Source organism: Cervus canadensis, chromosome 2, assembly GCF_019320065.1.
Source record: "Cervus canadensis isolate Bull #8, Minnesota chromosome 2, ASM1932006v1, whole genome shotgun sequence".
NCBI classification, from domain to species: domain Eukaryota; kingdom Metazoa; phylum Chordata; class Mammalia; order Artiodactyla; family Cervidae; genus Cervus; species Cervus canadensis.
This window is the reverse complement of record NC_057387.1, coordinates 109,856,894-109,878,760: the sequence shown is the minus strand read 5'-3', so window position 1 is coordinate 109,878,760 and position 21,867 is coordinate 109,856,894. Positions and strand designations below refer to the sequence as shown.

The window sequence follows — 21,867 nt, the reverse complement described above, 5'->3', positions numbered from 1 at the left end:
AAAGAATAATTAGTTATGTATTTGAATAAAAAGTTTAACTAGGTTTCCTATTACACATAATAGACTCAAACAAATTAGGGGTTAAATATAAAAAAGGGAAAAGGAACAACAATAAAATTATAAAGCTCTGAAATATATATGTGTGATTTATGATCTTATTTCAGGATTATTAAAGGCTTTCTAAATACCTAAAATAGAAACTATAGGAGTACACGTCTTATGATTTTATTATATACCAAAGGGGGAGAACCTCTATATGTAAATAAGACCATAAAATCAAAAAAGCAAATAGTAAACTGGGGAAGTATCTGCAAAATATATTACAGAGTGTTAATGTCCTTAATATACAAAGAGATCTTACACGTCAATAAGCAAAAGACAAGTGCCTAGTGCAGCAACGGGCAAAGGAGACATCTAAACAATACAAGATAAGAAACACAGGTGGCCGAAAGACATAGTGATGTTCAACCTCAGCACGAACTGAAGGAATCCAAATGAGTGAGGCATGAAATATTTTTTATTGCTTGTGAGATTAGCATAGACTCTAAAAGTGTGTAAAAGTGAAATGAGCACTCACTTTATAGACAGAAGTTTATTTTATATAAAACCTCTTTAGAAATGAATTTGGAAATGTGTAACAAGAATCTTGTAAATGTTTGTATCTGTTTACTGAGTCACTTCAACTACAGGCTTTTATTCTAAGACATTAGTAAGTTATGCACAAAGATTTCAGAATAAGTGTATATCAGGTCAGGCCTATGTGAATGTAAAAGTTACTAGAAGGGAAGGCACAAAACATCGATCTGATTCAATAACATGAAGATAGAAAATGAATAGAAACAAACAAACAAAACAAGCTAAAAAGAAACATCAGTTAATCCAGAGTTCTAGACCAAAATGGCAGAATTCTAATGAGTTGACAGTGAAAGATGAGGTTAAGTAGTGTGGTAAGATCTTTGTCAAGTTGCTCTAAAATAACTAACGCCTATCTTTCAACTAAAAAAAATCCATCTCTTAAAAGCAGCAATGATTTACTTTGAATTAAGTTTGCTGGGTTGGAATTCTTCCTATGAGACAGTTCTGTGAACAACAGGGCAGAAATCACTCTTGCTGGACCCCCGTTGATGACACTGTCCAGGGCTTAGCTGAGGGCACCACACAGCCGGGAGCCCTGTGACCAAGAGGGGCCTCCTTCCCCTAAGTGGTGCTGGGCTCTGGCGGATGTCAAATTCCCACTTCTGAGTCCCTACTTGTTCTTGTTTTTTTTTTTAATTAATTTATTTTAATTGGAGGATAATGACAATACCGTGACGGTTTTTGCCGTACATCAACATGAGTCGACCACGGGTATATATGTGTCCCCCCACCCCCCAATCTTGAATCCCCCTCCTATCCCCTTCCCCACCCTATCCCTCTGGGTTGTCCCGGAGCACCAGCTTTGGGTGCCCTGCTTCATGCACTGAACTTGCATTGTTCGAGTCCCTACCTGTATTCCAAGGAGGATGAAAAATCTACAGGGCTCCCTGAATGGCAATGCACCCAGTGTAGGCTGATTACCAGGTTGTAATAAACCAAGGGTGCGACCGGGGAAAAAGGATTTCGTTTGTGCCTCCCATTCACCCAACAGCAAGCCTCTTAAAGAGAAAGCAACTGGACATTGCAAACTCAATCCCTTGGCTGAGGCCTACGACATAACATCTCCTGCGGATGTGATAAGGTTTATATGGCATTGGTGTGTTTTCTGTTTGTTAACAAACAAGACATTTTCCTTAGGACAGGAAGTGGTGGTTAAGCTCCAAAGAGCACAAATAGCAAGATGACGTTCAAACCCCAAATCTCACATAGCCCACACAGCTTCAAATTGTCAGGACTCTTTCCTCATCCTACTTGCCTGGCAAGTTCCCACCCTTTCTTCCCACACTCACGGACATTCCCTGGAAGCCTTGTCCCATCTCCTGGGGTGCAGCCAAGCCCATCACCTTGGGCCTTCACACCCCCTTACCTGCCCCGACTATGGGACTGCACTGATTCATCTACGCATCTCTCCCACCACCCAGAGGCTGAGATTCCGGAAGGCAGGGATAACACCTCATATTTCTGCTCCCCCGGAGTGCAGGACAGTGACCAGCACACATTAGAAACTTCATACATGCTTGTTGATTTGAATAAATAAATGGAGAGATGTGGCATGATGGTTAGAAGGGGAAGTGGAAAGTTGGTGAAAGGGTGACTGCCTTGCATAGAAGTTCTGGAGGTCAGGAACTTGGGATTCACACAATGCACAATCCCTGGCATGGGACAGATACTCAATAAGTACTTTTTGAACAACAAAAAAAACAATAGATTAATGATGACATCAGCTTTTTATTCACTATAGAAAAAAATTTTTTTCTTGGGTACTTTTCTCTCTTCCCATAAAGTTAGCACACCATCCTGAAAGGGAAAATTCACATATCTCTTGGAAGGAAGGTCAGTAAGCCATGAGATCCCATAGGGTAACCTTATCTGCTTCCTGGAGTGAACTAATGTCTCTGTTACGAGAAAGCCCAGTTTTACTTTGATTAGTAACAACAGTTGACATTTGTGTGGTGTTTATGAGTTTCCGCAGTACCTGCCATCACACCTCTGTGACGGAGGCAGGCCAGGCCGGATCAGCCTCATGGAAAGCGCGGTCAGTTACCTACCCAGCACCTCGCAGCACCCGGCAGTAGAACACAGGCTGGCGGACCCCAAATTCTGTCTCCTTTTTATTAGCCTCCTTTTGCCAACAATGTCATTCACACCGTGGAACGATGGGGTCAGCATCATTCCTCTTTAAAAGCATTTAGCATTTCAGAAAGGAAAAAAGGCAGCGTGTTTAAGAGGCAGGGACACATGTTAGGAATGACTATAGCACAGAAATCTATTTTGAGAAAATCGGATGTAAGCTGGAGACAAGAAAAGAAAAAACTGAAATCTGTGAAGGGATTCCATTTGTTGGAGGAGTCCGAGTTTGTGGGTGGGAAGACTTTAAGTTCTTCTCACCACCTTTCCTCTGATAAGAAATCACGGAAGGCAAAAGCCAGAGCATGGTTTGCTAAGACTCTTAAACAACAATGAACCACAGTACCCTGAAGGGCTTGCGTTGCACCCCGAGGCTGGGAATTTCTCAACACATCTATTTCGAGAAACACTGATTTTCTCTGATGATGAACGAAAGACAAATCCTTCTTTAAAAGAGAATGCAAAAAACCAAAGGTGTGTCGAAGAAGACGTAACAGTGACAATACAAAACCGAGAGAGTCTGAAATTTTGTGCAGGTCCAATGGTTTCCTTTAAATCTTGCTCCAAACTGGTATTTCCGTTTTTCTATACACATTTACGACAAATTAGTTAGGACTAATCCTTGACACTCTAACAGTGAATTGATGATTTTCAGAGGGCCCTTAAATCCTCCATCACGTGTAAGATGCAACTTTCAACCGCCCAGCCCCGGAAAAGCCTAGTGGTCCACGCATCTGTGACTCAAAGAGCCACAGTTTGCTTGTGGGCAGTCCTGGAACCCAAGGGTGTAGGGGGAACAAGCACCCACAGAAGACATGAGAGTGTGTCCCTTAGCCTACAGTCTAATGGGCAAAGCCTCCACTTAACCTGAGAAGCTCAGCACTGTCTCCCACATCGGGGCCACCCATCACTGGAGTCGGGCCGGATCTCTTCGGCAGGTCGGCTGTGAGCTTACCTGAATTTGGTGAAATGTGCAAGCTGCTCATGTCCTTGGACAGGCCGTTGGTTTTCGGGCTGGAGATGGGTGCGCAGGCCGACGTGGCTCGGGGGGGCCTCTTCCCTGGGACTTTCACAGTGGTTCTCAAAAGATCAATCTCTTTACCGTGAACATTCTGCATGTAATCCTGTTCAAAACATTAAACATCCAAGAGAGATTAAAAGGGAGACCTTCTACAATCTAGGACAAAAGGTTCTATGAGACATCATGAGTCGTCATCCTATGACCCTTCCTCGGTGGTGAGCACTTTAAAAAATAAGGAGGCTTTGATCTGTCTTGTCCTGGTGGCGTCATCATTACACTGAAATCAGCTCTGCCTCTGTGTCCTGAACTAGCCCAGGCCCTGGAGATACAGGAGACGCAGTAGATGCTTCTATGCAAGAGGATAAAGACAATAAATAGAGACATGAAATCCTACTCTGTGAGTTGATACTTATCAGATGGCACGTGAGGAGCCTGGGCTCTTCCTGTGAGTTGCAGGGAAAATTCCATGGAGTAGGAACTATTTTGTAATAACCTTTTTGTCTCTGATGGCGACACCCTAGAATGTCTAGCTAAGACTGAAGTTGTCTGCTGGGAACTCAGGTAAACACTCTAAGAGGCCAAGCGTTTTGTTCAGGAAGATGTCTGAGGGGTCAGTGGCAGGGTGCTGAAAAAACATGGAGGTCCCTGATGGATGTACAAGAGCTGGATGTTCAAGCAGAAAGCACATTATTTATATTCAGTATGAGGTTTCTTCAAGGGATTCACTGTACTCAGAAGCAGTGTCTTGCTGCTGTCTGTGTCTTGGAGGTGAACGACTAGCAGTTATCATGAAACTAAAGAGAAGTCTAGGTACACAGTGAGTTCTCTGGGCCATCATCCAATTCCATGTGGAGGAAAACAATACTTAGGAGTCAGCTGATGGACAGGGAGAGAGGAGATGGCGACTGAGAGCCCGGGTGAGGAGTCTCTTGGCGCATTAGGACTTATTGATCTTTTCATGCATTTTTATGGGCAATAAGCCCCCTTGTCTCTGCAGACATATCATTAAACCAACATCACACACTGAGAAATGATGCAGTCTATCTAAATCACTGTTGGGTAACTAATATTTCAAGTGTTTTAAGACTAATCAGGGAAGGAAATGAACAGATTCCTTCCTTGGCAGAATCCTTTGTGTGTGTTTGCTAAGTCGCTTCAGTCGTATCTGACTCTGTGCGACCCTATGGACTGTAGCCCGCCAGGCTCCTCTGTCCATGGGATTCTCCAGGCCAGAATACTGGAGTGGGGTTGCCACTTCCTCTTCCAAGGGATCTTCCTGACCCAGGGATCGAACCCATGTCTCTTATGTCTCCCGCATTGGCAGGCGGGTTCTATTTACCACTAGTGCCACCTGGGAAGTCTGGCAGAGAATCCTGGGGGCATTAGTTTTATGATATCAAAGAAAAACCAATACATGTGTATTTAGTATAAGCAATCAAGTTCAAGTCAATCTAATTTTAGAAGGACTACCAAAGGAGCCAGTATGTGGGCTGCAAGGGACCCAGGGAGACGGGAGCAGCGAGCTGTTTCCTTATAGCTGCCCGTCAACAGGGTCAGTAGATACAGGGAGAGAAGGTGATGGTCTAGCAGCAAACTGCACAGTCAGAGGGACCAGGAAAGTCGGTCAAGGTGTGTGATGGACGCTCAAGAGGAGACACAACGTACTAGGGAAGCCAAGAGAAGGACCCCACTGGCTTCTTTTAACTGCAAGACAAGGTCAGTATTTCAGGAGGTGAAGCAGCTGAGAAGCAGGGACTGGTCTATCCAAAATCAGGAAGTTTTCTGATAGAAATTATGGCCCAAGAAAGAATCCAAAGTCCAAGATTCCAACACAGGGCAAGAACCCAAATTGAGTTGTCAGGACAGACAGAGCCATCCTCTCTCGGCCATATGCAGGAGGGAGGACCAGCTAAGCGTCACACCTCCCCCTGGAATTACGCAGTTGAGAGTCATGGCCACGTGGGGGCCACCCCAAACTCAGGAAAGGGGCTGGGAGAATTCTCAACAGAGGAGGAGGAAGTGCTGGAAGAGAAACTCCATCACACGAGGGGAGCCTGTGATGAGAATACAGAACCCCAGAAGGTTTGGCGAGCACCAGCCCAGCAAGAGAAGATGCAACAGGGTCATAGGTGACCACCCAAGGACAGACCTCATATGGCCAATTCTTAGCATAGAACAGAAGCTCCAAAAGCCACGGCTGGACTCAGGAGGAATGTGGGACTGTAGACAGATAAAGGATCAGGGGCTGCACCACAGCGGGGGCGAACTCAGACCAGCTCCTCCAGGGAGGGGCGAGGCTGGGCCTTCCTCAGTGATGATACACCATCCGGATGGAAGCGCCTGCACCGGCTCGGACGCTGTCAGTCGGGGAAGCCGGGGGCATAGGCGCTGATGCATCCGGGGCTGGACCAACTGGGCATGTCATCTCCCATCTCTTGGTGGGGGGGGGACATCTGCCAGGGTTGGCCATGGGCATGTTGGAAGGAGAGTTATCACGGGTTTCAGGAAGGGAGATGCTGTGTCCAACTGGGAACAGACTAAAGACTCCACTTGAAAGTTAAGATGCTTAGAAACTGCTAGAACCTTCCCCCCCACCCCCAACATCCACCACAAATATTATTTACTATGAAAAAATTGTGACTTCAAAAGGATGAGGACAAAGGATAGAAAGAAAGTCGTTATCCTTAAATTAGGCTGAAGGGTAAGGCAGATGGGAGGAAACACCGAGGTCTCGTGATGCAGCTCATCAAGAGGATGGCGAACAAAAAACACGTAGAAGTGACCTTCAGTCAGCACAGGACCAAGGGTCAAGGGCATTGTGAAAAAAAGGTTGTTCTCAAGCAGTTTACATTTACTTCCCTTGATACCTACTGAAGAGGGGCAAACCTCAAGTTTCAAAACCAAAGTTAGGACTTGTAAATAATGAATTCCTTCTTGCATAGTTACTCCTTTAAAAATATCAACTTGCTATAACTTTCTTCTTTAATGCCAATTCTTAACAAATTAAAATACAATAACAGGAGTGTAATTGAGCATTTATGGCTTATGGGCTCTGAAATGAGCCTAATCAGAGAGTGACTAAGCCTCAGCATGGCCTCCTTTTTAATAGGCATGTTTTAACATACAATAACCAGGATATTTTATTTAAAATTATTATAGAAATGTACCAAGTGCCAGCTCTCCAGATCTGAATGCGGCGAAGGGACCCATTTATCTTTGGCTCAGCACGGGCTGAGGGAATCTGTTTTTCCTGCCTGGGTTAGGCACTTCAAAGCACAGAAGAATTAGTTCTTAAGAAATTCAGAGGGTAAGTTTGGCAGTTCCTAAATTTCAAGCCTCTAACATTGCTAAAACCTTTACAAGATGCATTTCCTAGTCCACACAAGTCTTTCAGCTTGGTGTTTTCAGAAACAGGTGGATACCTGAATCAGTGGCTTCTAGCTTCTCCCAAGAGAAACCACACGGGAGTTTTCTGGTTTTGAAAGAATTACCCTTTTCATCTGGCCCCAGCTTGGGACTTGAGGAATTGAAGCTACAACCTCTAAATAATGTCGCCTCTTTAGAAGTGGGACGTGGGGCACAGTGGTCCAAAGTAGGGACCTCGCAGGGCGAAATAAAGCCTGCGAGCTTGATTTTGATATGCAAATGTTCCAGATACATCCCTTCCCCGTGTTCCTGGTAGAAAAATGCTGATCGAGGATAAAAGGGGAAAAAACCCTTTAACAAGGCATGAGGGTAATTCAAAGCCAAGTACTTTTAAACAGCACTTAACAAGTCCCTGGGGCCCACTCAAGAGCCCAGCCCCCCAGAGGTGCCATCTCCTGCCCCTCAACAGCTTGAAAAAGTAGTAATTGCAAACCTATTTGCATTTTTCTTCTCAAGTTGTCCGTGCTCGTCGCCTGGATTATTTTTTGCAAGCAGGCGCCGGAGCGGAGGGACCCATCCCCGACCGGGTGGATGGAGCTCGGTAACCGCGCCTGGCGCCCCCCTGCCACCCGGCTCCGCACCTTTGCCATCCCTTGTTTTTTACATTTTCCTCCTAATTATGTTGCATCTATTGCCGTACACTTAATTAGCTGCATTAATGTGATTTCTTTTCACATAGTCAAGCAATTAAGAGCTATGATTGAGTTTCATTCAATTAGCCTCAACAAACATGCTAATTGATGTCCCAGATGCAAATGAGGTACAGTGAGGGAACCTGCTAGCAACTGAGAGCGTGTCAGGGACCCGCAGCTTCCAGCTTGCTGACGGCAGCGTGGCTCCACGTGGCTCCCACCTTCCTCGGGCCGCCTCTGGAGACGGCGCGGAGCCCCGAGCACCGCGGTGGGTGTACCAGATCCCTCCCGACTGGAGCGTTAATGAGTGCGCCGCGGTAACGGTTTTGTCCTAAAATCTCACGGTTACAACTTTCCAGGACAGGAAGGTCATCACTGAAGAGCACTAAGTCCCAGCCAGGAGACCGGTATCAAGTCCCTATCAAAAAAACAAACAAACAAACAAACAAAAAACCTTCCAGGAGTTCTCCCCATGTAGCCAAGGGAACAATGTGTGAGTCTCATCTTGGCCATCCCAGAGCCCTCTGTGTGTGTGACGGCCTACAGTTCTCAGTAAATGGTGAGTTCATCTTAGTCAGCTTGGGGGCATTTGGCCCTTGAAGTTAAGCTCAAAATACAGCAATCCATCAATAGTCCCTAAAAATACTCTTACTATATTGATTCTCACTGCTTCCCATCCCTTTGTTACCTTTGGCTGTCTGGTGAAAGATGGTTTGCTTCATGTGTTCATAGGGTACCAAAAAGCAGTTTAACAAGATCTCAGAGCGAAACCCAAATGCATCCATGATGTGATTGGCATCTCAAAGTTAGATCATCAGAATAAAACACATAGCTCTGAAATGCAATCAACATCACTCCAATTTCACATATACTTTTTAAAGGTATTAAGACTATTCGTTTCCATAATTACATGATGGAAAAAATTACAGGAATCTGTATTCCAATTAGGTTTTCTCAATAAGTTCTGGTTCCTAACTGTACATAAAATGTTGAGAAATTTAGAATTTTCTATTACTATCTAATATGTTGTCTAAGTGAGATAACTGTTAGGACAGACCAATGCTTTGCTTTGGTCTTTGTGTCATGGCTAATCTAATCAAGCATTTTCTCCTTGCATAATCTAAGTTCAGCAATCCTCCAAGTGTGGTCTTCAACACCCTATCAGGGGATTCACAAGTTCAACGCTATTTTCAAAACAACCCCAAGACATCGTTTGCTTTTTCCCTGTGTTGAAATTTGCTTTGATGGTGCAAAAGCGGTGTGAGTAATAAATACTGATGACTTCTCAGCATGGAGCAAGACCATGGTAACCAGGTTGTGCTTTGCACATTGTCTTTATTTTACTGATTCCTATGCTTTCAAAATAAAAACAAAAATCAGTTTCATCCAAGGATGTTCTTAATAAACCAAAACCTACTGATTAAAAGCAACTGTAACCCGAGCCTTTAAATTTCTCGGGTGGTGCCACGGCAAGTACACTCCAGGGTTGCTGCTGCACTTTGAAAGCAGGAATGCTCTTCCTGAAGTGTTTCATTCACAAGCTGAATTTGTCACTTGTTTGCTGGGGCAACACTTCTACTTGAAAGAAGGACTATGTCAGACACTAACTGTGGTGATTCAGTCTTGGGTGCTTGGCACGTATTTTCTTGAAAATGAACAAAGTAAGTACTGCAAGGAAAGCAGCTGACAGTATTTGTGGCCAGTGATAGAATTTGAGCTTTCTAGTGATGATGTGAAGTTTGAAAACTTGTAACTCTCACCATGAGATTGATACCTTCCAAATACCCAGAGACTTTTTTCTGACAAGACTGGTGGTGATATTAATGAATGTGATTTGGGTGGTATTAAAAGACCCTGATTTAGAAAAGGCAGAGGGACTAGAGACCAAATTGCCAACATCCATGGATCATCAAAAAAGCAAGAGAGTTCCAGAAAAACATTTACTTCTGATTCATTGACTACATTAAAGCCTTTGATGGTGGATCACAAGAACCTGTGAAAAATTATTAAACAGATGGAAATACCAGACCACCTGACCTGCTTCCTGAGAAACCTGTATGCAGGTCAAGAAGCAACAGTTAGAACCGGACATGAAACAACAGACCGGTTCAAAATTGGGAAAGGAGTACATCAAGGCTGCATATTGTCATCCTGCTTATTTGACTTATATGCAGAGTACATCATGAGAGGTGCCAGGCTGGATGAATCACAAGCTGGAATCAAGATTGTCAGGAGAAAGATCAACAATCTCAGATATGCAGATGACACCACCCTCATGGCAGAAAGTGGAGAGGAATTAAAGAGCCTCCTGAAGAAGGTGAAAGAAGAGGGTGAAAAAGTTGGCTTAAAACTCAACACTCAAAAAATTAAGATCATGGCGTCCAGTCCCATCACTTCAAGGCAAGTAGATGGGCAGAAATGGAAACTGGTTGATTTAAAAGACGCTTTCTCCTTGGAAGAAAAGCTAGGAGAAACCTAGACAGTGTATTAAAAGGCAGAGACATCACTTTGCTGACAAAGGTCTGAGTGGTCAGAGCTATAGTTTTTCCAGTAGTCATGTACAGATGTGAGTGTTGGATCATAAAAAAGGCTGAGTGCTATAGAATTGAAGCGTTCGAACTGCGGCAGTGCTGGAGAAGACTCTTGAGAGTCCCTTGGACCACAAGGAGATCAAACCAGTCAATCCCAAAGGGAATCAACCCTGAATATTCATTGGAAGGACTGATGCTGAAGCTGAAGCTCCAATCCTTTGGCCACCTGATGTGAAGAACTGATTCATTGGAAAAGACCCTAATGCCAAAGATTGAAGGCAGGAGGAGAAGGTGGTGACAGAGGATGAGATGGTTGGATGGCATCACTGACTCAATGGACATGAGTTTGTGCAAGCTCTGAGAGACAGTGAAGGACAGGGAAGCCTGGTGTGCTGCAGTCCATGGGGTTGTAAAGAGTCAGACATGACTTAGCAAGTGAACAACAACTCGATGAAAAGTATTGCCATTTGGAAATCCGTGTACCTCAGTTAAACAAGCTTCCTGAAATGACTGGTGCTGAATGTCACATGCATGGATACAAGTTCATTCAAAGTGCAAGACAGGTCACTGAATTTTAAATCAGCAAGGAAGGAAGAATTCATTGAATTCCTAAGCTTTAAGAAACTGCCACATGTCGAGTTTTGGCGGCGTGTCCGAGAAGACCCACGATCTGAAACGGCTGTTAAAGTGCTCCGCCTTCAACCCTCCTGCACTGCTGGTGGGAACATAAGTCGGCGCAGCAGATGGAAAAGGACAGAGGTTCCTCAGAAAGCTAGGGCTGCTGTGTGTTCCAACAACCCCACTCCTAGTCACTCCATCACGTCTGACTCTTTGGGATCCCATGGACTGTAGCCTGCGAGGCTCCTCTGTCCACGGAATTTCTCAGGAAAGAATAGTGAAGTGGGCTGCTAATTCCTACTCCAGGGGATCCCCCTGGCCCAAGGATCAAACCCCCATCTCTTGTGTCTCCTGCATTGGCAGGCAGATTCTTTATGACTGCGCCACCTGGGAAGCCCAAATATCCAGACAAAAATTATAATTCAAAAAGACAAATGCACACTACTGACAACAGCCAAGACGTGGAGACAACGTAAAAGTGCACTGACAGATGAATGGATAGAGTGGTGCACACAGACAAAGACTGCTACTCAGCCACGAGAAAGAATGAAGTAACGCCACTAGCAGCGACGTGGGTGAACCCAGAGACACCATACTGAGTGAAGTAAGCCAGACAGAGAAAGACAAATATCACATGACGTCATTTATATATAGAAATCTACAGCATGACACGAAGGACCTCATCTAGGAAACAGACTCACAGCCATAGATCGCAGGCTTGAGGTTGCCAGGGGAGGGAGGGGGGGGGAGAAGGAGGGACTGGGAGTTTGGGGTTAGCAGATTCAAACTGTTATACATAGGAGGGGTACGCAACAAGATGCTACTCCACAGCACAGGGACCTATATTCAGTATCATATAATAAACAATATGGAAAAGAATATGAAAAAGAATGTATACATGAATCGCTGAATCACTGTGCTGCAGAGGAGAAATTAACACACCACTGTAAATCAACTATGCTTCAAAAACAGAAAATTTTAAAAGCACACAACATTTTAAAAAAATGAACTCCTCCTTCTTCCAACTAAATATCTTTATGAAAGTTTTTTTTTCACACACTTTAAAAGCGCTTTGAAAAAAAGGAAAACAATACTGCTCTGCTCACAATTTCCTTTTGTTATGGAAAATATCTTTTTCCTAAACAATGTTTGTGGGATAGTATGTAATGGGTGGGTTATTATTATTTTAAATGAATTCTAGAATGTCAAATTTTTTCTGTTCTAATTTCTCCCATGACAAAATCAATAGATATAATCCACAGAAACAAAAACTCATTCAGATTCCTCGATTTTTAAGAAAGTATAAGGGCCCTAGAACCACAAGTCCAGCTTAATGTTCACAAACCAGCCAAGGGCTGGGTGTGTGTGATTTTATGCACCCAACTGGGGGACGAGCAGGTACTAGACATGGTCAGCAAGCTGTCTGTCTTCTCCTGGAGGAGAGGAATAACTCAGTCTTCCCCATTTTCACACTTCACGCATGTCTAGTTTCAAGAGGAACAGAAGTCTGTATAAATCTTATTTTTAAAAACCTTTACTTCTGGGCTCAAAAAAAAAAAAGTATGTAAGAGAAGCCACTGTCAGATGCCCTGCCATTCCCAAACTCTCCTTAATGCTATTTTCTAAGGAAATTTGTCTATAAAGACACACATAACACCATCCCTTCAAAGAGAGGGGCAAACGCTCAAGTCCGACACATGTGAATAATAAACAATAGCCTCATAGACAGTCACCGGCACAGAGGACAGTGACACCCTGAAGATACCATGAAGATATTGTAATACTTCGAGAAATCTTCCAGCCACATCTATTCAGCTCACACACCTCAAAGAGGATAATTTCTCCTTATCTCCACAGGACCACAGTTACAATAGCAAGGTAGGAGGCAGCTTCAAAGAGAAAAGCCTTGGGAGAATCAATTTGGTTTCCCAAGACGGCCAAGAGAATTCCAGAGTCTCACTTCTGGAGCTGCTTCGGAGCAACCACTTGGCCAGTGCGTAACCATGAGAACTCTGGCCGCTGCAGGGAGAAGGCAGCCAGCAAACTGGATGTCTCACAGCGACTGAGGCAAAGGCAAAGTTGACGACGCCTGACTCCGAGCAAAGGCTTCACTGCGCCCGGGTCAGTAACCTAAGACCCATCAGCAGAGAAGGCTGGTGAGGCGTCATGTGAGTGGTGGCACCCTTCCCGTATCAAGGGGCGCTCGACACCCTGGGGCAAACCTCCCCAGAGCACACGCTGTCAGCGCTCAGGTCCATGCTGGGCTCAAGTCCAACATAAGCTCGGTCGCAGGTTAATACGCATGCATGCTCAGCTGCACAGCTGTGTCTGAATCTCTGCGACCCCATGGACTGTGGCCTGCCAGGCTTCTCTGTCCATAGTATTTCCCAGGCAAGAATACTGGAGAGGGTTGCCATTTCCTTCTCCCAGGGATCTTGCTGACTCAGGGATTGAACCCATGTCTCTTGCGTCTCCTGTATTGGCAGGTGGATTTTTCTTTACCACTGAGCCACCCGGGAAACAGGTTAATATAATATACTAAATCAAAATAGAAAACTTCCACAATGAATTATGAATATAATCTTTGTGCTTCTTGATTGTCTCGGTCTTGATTGACCTTGTATATTGAGCTTTACACTGCAAGACAGATTTTTCTCATTTTAAGTTAAATTGAATATTACTCAGTTATAACCCATGCATGCTCAAACCTAGCCTTACAAAATGAATGTGTTGGATATGCAGGTCTCTTCCAGAGGCAAGCATGAGTGAAAGTTCACTGCAGTGAACTTCAAGGAGCCAGCACCATTCCTGGCTCTATGAGTATTTTTATAATTAAATATGGCTTGAAACAACTGGACCCGTACTTAGATCTGACAAAGTCTGAGTTATGTAAGAATATTCACCATAATGATAATTAGATCTATCTGAACCTTTTTAAAACTCCAGATTCCTTGGGATGCATTTGCTAGAATGTGAAGCACTTAAAGAAATAGATTTTTTAAAGACAGAAAAAACACACACAGTTATCTTCCAAGGACACTAATGATAGCTATCTTCTTCTACGGTTTTAACCCAACAAGGACAGAAAAATTCCCACTTCAGTTTTTGCCCAACACAAAATTTCTTCTAATTTCAAAACTTTGACTAGGCCTGTCTAGAAAAAAAATGCTTTTTTGCCTCCCTGATGCAGTTTTGGGAGTGATTCTGTTTTCCTAATGCTATTTACTGCCCACCAAGGTGGTTTACAGTAATATAATCAGATTCATTTCAAATGAAGAGCGGTCAATTCACTGACTAATATAGTTCTCTGGTTTTCTAAAATTAAGACTATCTGCAGAAGACAGAGCTTCTCCAGGCCAGAGGATGGCCTCAGAGTAAGAGCGCCTGGGAGGCTCTGTCTGTTAGGGCTTGTGGACTGTTTCATCATCCCGGGTTCTGATTTCTCATCTTTAAAAATAAGGATAATAATTCTTGCTTCAAGCAATTGTTGTCATGATTAACCGAGATAATACATAAATAGCTTGAAAGAATCCCAAAGCCCTTAATAAATGTTGGCTCATACTGCTCATGTCTAATAAAAATACTGAAATATCTGCCCTGTGATTTTATGTGGGCATTTCCAGAAGTATAGGTGTTATCCCCACTGGAGGTAGCCATTCCAACACGATAAGCCATTGGCGGTGACTTGCAATGCTATTTTTCACTTAGCAGGATATGGGAAAGAAACTGTCCTCTGCAAATGCATGACATTTTCTACTTTTTCTTCCCTTTCTCCTTTTCTTTCTTTTTTTTGGTGGGGGTGGGGGGAGAGTCGTGGGGTGGGGGAGACATGTAGAGGGTAGTCAGACATTTTTATTGCAAAACGCCGTCTGGAAAAGATGCAAAACAAAATTGCTAAAAATGCAAGGGAGAAAAATACGGGAGAAAAACAAAAGGCCCCCTTCCCCTTGCTTATTGAGTTCAAAGGCATAACAGGCAAGCGCCCTGCAGCCAATGGGAAGCTACACTAATTTTAAAGCCATAAAACGCTATCAAGTGCCCTGCGGGGCAGGGCTACACTGAAGCTCGTGGCACCTAAATAAGATTCGGTTCATTTACTTCGCAGCTTAGCCTAATGTAATCATCAGCGGATTCTTAGCCTAGAGTTGTAACAGGCAAATAGCCGCTGCGGCAGAGGCGGCACTCCCAGCCATCGACGGGGACGCCGCTAGATTGCTGTTGATTAGAAAATTTTTCAGTTTTGACAAGCACTTAATGAACATAAATCGCACCTTGATTGGTTTCCATTTGGGGCCACGGGCACACCTGAGAAGAAGCCATCCTCCGAGTCTGCATTGCTCCCTTCCTCCCAACACCTTAGCAACCGGCTGGCAACCGGGTTAGAACCGGAGCAGCACACACTTATAAAGTCTAATGACGAAGCCCCATCTCTCGGCAGCAGGGAAAGAACATTCCCGCGCTGTCCCTCACGTCCAAGCTCTCCCACTGAGAGTTCTCCACAGCGACTTGCTGCCAGTGAAGAAAATGGATGCATTTGATTTATCTACCTTTGGTAAGGATTTCCAGCCACAATTAGTAACCCTCACAGGGCCCCAGTGGAAAACAGAGTGAGCTGTTGCTGTTGTTTTACTTGCTAAGATGTATCCAGCTCTTTTGCAACCCCGCTGACTGTAGCCCGCCAGGCTCCTCTGTCCATGGGATTCTCCAGGCAGGAATACTGGAGTGGGTTGCCATTTCCTCCTCCAGGTGATCTTCCCGACCAGCATTGAACCCGCATCTCCTGCATTAGCAGGCAGATTCTTTACCACTGCACCACCTGGGAAACCCTGCAGATTGGGTATAAGGATGAAATATGCTGTGTACTGATAAGGCAATGTCCCATGGATTCCTCTAGAAGCTTTACTCAAACTCACAAGCTATTATAAAAACATATATATACTTTTTTTTTTTAAAGCAAGAAGGCAGAAGACTTTTTCGATGTAAAAAAAAACATGTTAGGCAGGATCTACCCTATCTGATAGCTTAATTTCTATAGAGACAGGAAGGCTTTCTCTGATCTTGGGCTACTTACGGTCACTCTGTTCTCAACATCAAGACAATGTGTACCTTGGTAAGCCAGCTTTTTGGCCATTTTTTCCCCCTGTAAATCTAAACACTTTCAAACCCTGAGGGCTATATAAATAAACAAGGAATTCCTTAGAGCAGACTTTGATAAAGAATCTAACATTTTTGTGTAAGGTATGAGTTTTTCAGTGGTCACTCTTGCCAACAATAGTTGTAGATATTCCTTGAAAATATTTATTCTACTGTGATGGTGTCATTCCATGGGTCTGAAAGCCTTGATACACAGGAGAAATGATTTCTCATACTATCTGAAACTCGAATGAATGCCAGAAGTATTTCCCAGACTACCCAAAGAACAGAGAAAGGCAGCTTCCCTCACCTTCAGAGGGCGCTCGGCAAACACAGAGAGCCACACGCGCAGGGCTGGGTGGGTGTTTTCACACCACGTGGGTTCCAGGCCATCATGCAGGCTATTAGGCCTCCAGAACCCCCCTTGTTCATGAAGGGCCCAGCCAGTTTCTCTGGTATTTCTCAACCAGGGCCTTGGTTAATGTCTGGCATCTTTAAATTCAGCTATTCTCAACAGTTCTCCCACCTTGCAGTTTTTAACATTAAAACTTCAAGCTCCAAAGAGGTATCTGTACACCTATGAAACTCCAGTACTTTGGCTACCTGATGTGAAGAGTGGACTCATTGGAGAAGACCCTGATGCTGGGAAAGGCTGAAGGCAAAAAGGCGGAAGTGGTGGCAGAGGATGAGATGGGGAGAGAGCATCACAGACTCAGTGGACAGGCGTTTGAGCAAACTCCCAGGAGATAGTGAACGCCAGGGAAGCCTGGCATGCCTGCAGTGCATGGGGGTCACAAAGAGCCAGACACGACTCAGCAACTGAACAACATCCACAGTAGCCAAGGAGGGAAGGAAGCCAAGTGTCGACCCACAAATGAATGGACACACAGAATGTGGTGTGCATACTGGGGACTGGTTCCAGGACTCCCAATAACAAAATCCACAGATGCTCAAGGCCCTTAAATAAAATGGCAGAGTATCTGCATATAACTCACACAGATTGCTGTGCTTAGTCACTCTGTCGTGTCCGACTCTTTGCGACCCCATGGGCTGTAGCCACCAGGCTCCTCTGTCCATGGGATGCTCCAAGCGAGAATACTGGAATGGGTTGCCATGCCCTCCTCTGGGGGACCGTGCCAACCCAGGGATCAGACCCAGGTCTCCTGCATTGCAGGTGGATTCTTTATCATCTGAGCCACCAGGAAGCCCCTGTAACCTTTCTCTTCCTGTAAATCATCTCTAGACTATTCCTAATACCTAATATGATATAAATGCTATGTAAATAGTTGCTAGCGTGTGAGAAATTAAAGTTTTTGCTTTTTGGAACTCTGGATTTTTTTTTTTCCCCAACTATTTTTGATCTTCAGTTGGTTGAGTTGTGGGCTGTACATACCCAATGGTACTGTATGTATATACAGTGGATTATTACTCAGCCTTAAAAAGGAGAGAAATGCTACAACACAGATGAACCTTGAGTAGCAGGAGACTAAGTGAAAGCCCAGCCACAAAAAGACAAATACTACGTGATTCTACTGATACGAGGTACTCAGGAGCGTCAAATTCATAGAATCAAAAAAACAGAAGGTGGCTGCCAGGGGCCAGGGGAGCGAGGATTCAGAGTTAGTGTTCAATAGGGGCAGAACGTCAGTTTTACAAGATGAAAACACCCCAGAGATGGATGGAGGTGACTGTGGTACAGCATGATGAATAGCCTTCTCACTCCCGAACTATATGCTTAAAAAGGCAAAGAAGGTAAATTTTATGTTGTGTGTGTAAGTGAAGTGGAAGTTACTCCCTCAGTCCTGTCCGACTCTTTGTGGCCCCATGGACTGCAGCCCACCAGGCGCCTCTGTCCATGGGATTCTCCAGACAAGAATACTGGAGTGGGTTGCCACGCTCTCCTCCCAGGGATCTTCCTGACCCAGGGATCAAACCTGAGTCTCTGGCGCCTCGTGGACTGGCAGGCGGGTTCTTTCCCACTAGGGCCACCTGGGGGTTCCAGTACCGGGCTAAGACTCTGTGGCATCCATATCACGTCCCCTGTGTGTGGGTTCTCTCCCGACCCTGACATAAAGCTAATCTACCTTTTTTTTGGGGGGGGGGGCGTCTAACCTGTGTAATGTGGGTGGTTTCCTCCGTTCCAATCTCACCAGGATTTTTAAGGCAGAGCCAGGATTACCAAGCATGGGTTTGGAACCCAGGCCGTCTAGGAGCAAAAGCTCGACGTGAAGCCCCGGTGTGGCCCTGGGCGCGGCCACGAGACCCCCTCTGCGGCGGTGGCCTGCGTGCTGAGCCCACACGAGCCCTAGGCAGACGGGGCACAGGGCACAGTCCTCAGGAGCAGCCAGGGAGCACCTCGCGTGGAGGACGGGCAGGAAGGTCCACCTGCACGATGGACATCAGGCGGGAATGAAGCCAGACTGGAGAGGCGTGTACAGACCCAGGGCAGCTTCTGGCACCACGGCTTACTCAGGGGCAGCAGGACCCCGTAAGTGTCCATCGCAGGATGAAGCGGGCGGAATGCTGCAGTGCCATACGGCCAGGACACGCCAACATCGTCTTCCCAGGAAGAAAGGGAGGCCTGTCTTCTCGGGGTTAGCAGTCCTCCATGACTCAGAGGTTCTACCTCTGGAAATCCGGGCGTGGATTCTGTCTGTCCAGCCTTGCAGTCTGGCTTCTGCAACATTCTGGGGAGACCAAGGCAGAGTTCTTCCAAGTGTAACTCAATTCTCCACCTCAAGAGACGGGGGTCCACCTTCATGGGCATGCAGCTGGCCAAAGGGATTCTCTGTGAATCCTCAATCGTCCAGTAAAATCTCCTGATTTTATGTAAAGATGGGTCATTTTATTTACTTTATTTTTGGCCATGCCATGTGGCTTGTAGATCTTCGTTCCCAACCAGAGATCGAACCCGGGTCCTCAGCAGTGGAAGTGCGAAGTCCTAACCACAGGACCGCCAGAGAATTCCAAGGATTCTGTTATTTTAAATGACAGTTACCAGCAGGGGGTACGGGCAACAGTTGCTCCTCTTACAACAAAAGGTTATCTTCCTTTTTACCTTGAAATATTTCTTTTGAGAAGAATGTGTGCTCTGGAAAGCATCTCACATCTTTTTGTTACTTTGGCATCCATGAAAAAAAAAAAAGTAGATTTTCCCCCCCATGATTTTGAAACTAGAAACTTGTTGAAATCAGCATTCTGATGATAATTCAGAGTCTGAGTCTATTGAGGGGGAAAAAACAAAGAAATGTCAACGGCATACAGAAGCTAAGGCTGCATGGAAATGGAACGTCTAAGCCACTTGATTAAGAAGGAAGGTGCTATGAGAAGGAAGCGTCCGGTTCTGCAGGGCAGGGGCAAGTGACCGCACTCCACTGGCTTCTCACTCGGGCAGCATATAGAACGAGAAGGAAATCCAGGAAGGAGGATTTCAAAACTGTGAGCACCTCAAGTACACGTCGGTCAGCTGTGTCAGCCAGCCACCCGTACTCAGCGGGCAGCTGGGAGAACCTTCCCGGTCAGGGCCCCGTCGAGTCCTTGGCTCGACCTGCAGCCCCGAGTGAACTCTTGCGGGTCCACTTAGGGATGCCCGCGCACGCAGCTTTGTCAGCAGTTATTTCAGCCGTGCCCTCGACGGCAGCTCCCTCGACAGGGAAGATGAATGGGTGGCCGTGCTGAACTGTGCGGCCCCGAGGGTCCAAGTTCTTTCTCATTATCCCCTCCACTTTTCCATCAAGGTCTCCCTAAGGGCTCACATTCAAGTCCACAGAGAGCGAATCCAAGGCTCTCGGAACCGGCTGCCCTTCACCCACCCAGACCACAAACCAGCCAAGTGTCAGGAAACCCCGGGATGCTCAGACGTGTCTCCTCCAAGAAGGTCAAGCACTTAGGGCTTGTTAAAGGTCTTATAGTTACATAGGTCTTCAGAGAATCAAAAAAAAAAAATACATGATTTGAGAGAACAGCATTGATACATATACATTACCATATGTAAAATGGATGGCCAGTACAAGTTTAATGCACGAAGCAGAGCACACAAAGCCAGTGCTCTGGGACAACCCAGAGGGATAGAGTGGGGAGGGAGGTGGCGAGGGTACAGGACGGGGGACACATGTGTACCCATGGTGGATTTTTGTTGATGTATGGCAAAAATCATCACAGTATTGTAAAGTAATTATCCTCAAATTAAAATAACTTTTTAAGAAAGAAAAAAATTATTTGCCTTTCTTCCTTTCTGTATCTGAATTTTCATCTTTAATAAATACATAATAATGAAATCATGAAAAAAAAAATACAGACCACGGGGCCGCAGCAGAAGTCAACAGCTTGCTTTTTACTATTTCAGTCTTATTTACATATTTAGGGTTGTCTGTGCAAAATGCCACGTGTAGATGAAGGAGCAGTGAAGCTGGTCAGTCCTGAAAGGCAGGTGACCAACCTGTCCCAGTTCCCTGGGGCTTCCTGCATTTTGGCACCGAACATCCCGCATATTAGGGCAAACCAGGGCAGTTGGACAATCGACTCCGAGTGCCGACAAAGCCAAAGCAGCTTCGTTACCTTGGCTGAGTTCCTCACGTGCTATCTAAACTGTGTTCTAGGTTCCATTTAATAACAGCATCATTCCAGGTTCTATTTAATAACAGTACTCTTGAGAAAGAAAGGAATCAAATCAACTGCTTTGTTTTCTGAATCCAGTTTTTTGTCTTACCATGAGACTCATCCCACCCACCAGCATCAATCTTGGGGTGGGGGGCTCCGACTGACTCCAGGAGCCTCCATTTGCTAAGAGTTCTTGGTGGCATTTTTGGACACACACACTCTGAAGAGTCTCAAATGATCTTAAGAAGATAATACTACCACACATCCCCTGGAGCGAACGGACTCTCTCTCTGGGTTTCCCGAGCAGATGCCGTCTGGCCAGTTTCTCAGGGTCTACCTTAAAAGGCATGCTGAGAAGCAGCAGAGCCTGACCCCGTGCAGAAGGGGAAGGACACGGGAGCTGATGCTTCACGAGAGGTTCCGCCACAGGCCAGGGGCACGCGCAGTAGGTTATGGAGGCAACGCCATGGGCGTGCGGGCTCCCACAGCCCTCCCCACCCTGCCCCCGCTCCCGAAGCAACCACCCGCAGTGCAGGAACCACCGACCTTTAGGAAGCCCTAGGATGAAATCCACCATTCCCTCTCCCGCCTGTGTTCACATCTCCCCCTCTCTACCCATGCTGTAGGAGGGAGGTGGACCCCGGCAGGCCAAGCCAGCCACTGCCGACAGTTCCCGAGACTCTGGGGAAGGGCAGAGTAGGCCAGGGGGTGTCGCAGTGGGCGAAGGGTAGGGTTGAGACTCCCCGGAGCACAGAGTCAACAAATCTGGGGGCCAGAGGTATCGCTGGTATCAACTTGTAGGGAACGGTTTCCATCTGGGTAGGATCCATGTTTGGTCAGTTTTCCCTCTAATTCCCAGACGATCACTCCTATGACCTGGCCACGTGTTGGTGATTCTATTCCACTGCTCTGAGAGGGTCTCTTCTCCCTAGGAGGACTGTTTTGGGTTTTCAACAACAGGAAACATGCCTGGGGTAAAAACGCTTCCTTCAACGACATCTAGCTGAGGTCAGGGAAGGTTCAGGGACGCCTGTGCTGAGTAAGTTCCAGAATGAGGCCGAGCTGCGTGTCAGAGGGACCAAGGACTTGGGGCTCCTAAATAATCTGTTGTAGGATGCGTCTCGGGGTGAGACATGGAAAGACA

General features: G+C 45.7%; 1 protein-coding gene across 5 annotated transcripts in view; it reads right to left on the bottom strand.

Annotated features, from left to right (window-relative positions):
* Positions 1-21,867, bottom strand: part of AGAP1 (ArfGAP with GTPase domain, ankyrin repeat and PH domain 1) — a 574,797-nt gene that overhangs the window by 183,273 nt on the left and 369,657 nt on the right. For all 5 annotated transcript variants that reach the window (XM_043462059.1, XM_043462060.1, XM_043462057.1 and 2 more), the window contains exon 11: positions 3,719-3,887. In XM_043462059.1, coding sequence (XP_043317994.1) covers positions 3,719-3,887 — 169 coding nt within the window. The remainder of the gene's footprint in view (positions 1-3,718; positions 3,888-21,867) is intronic.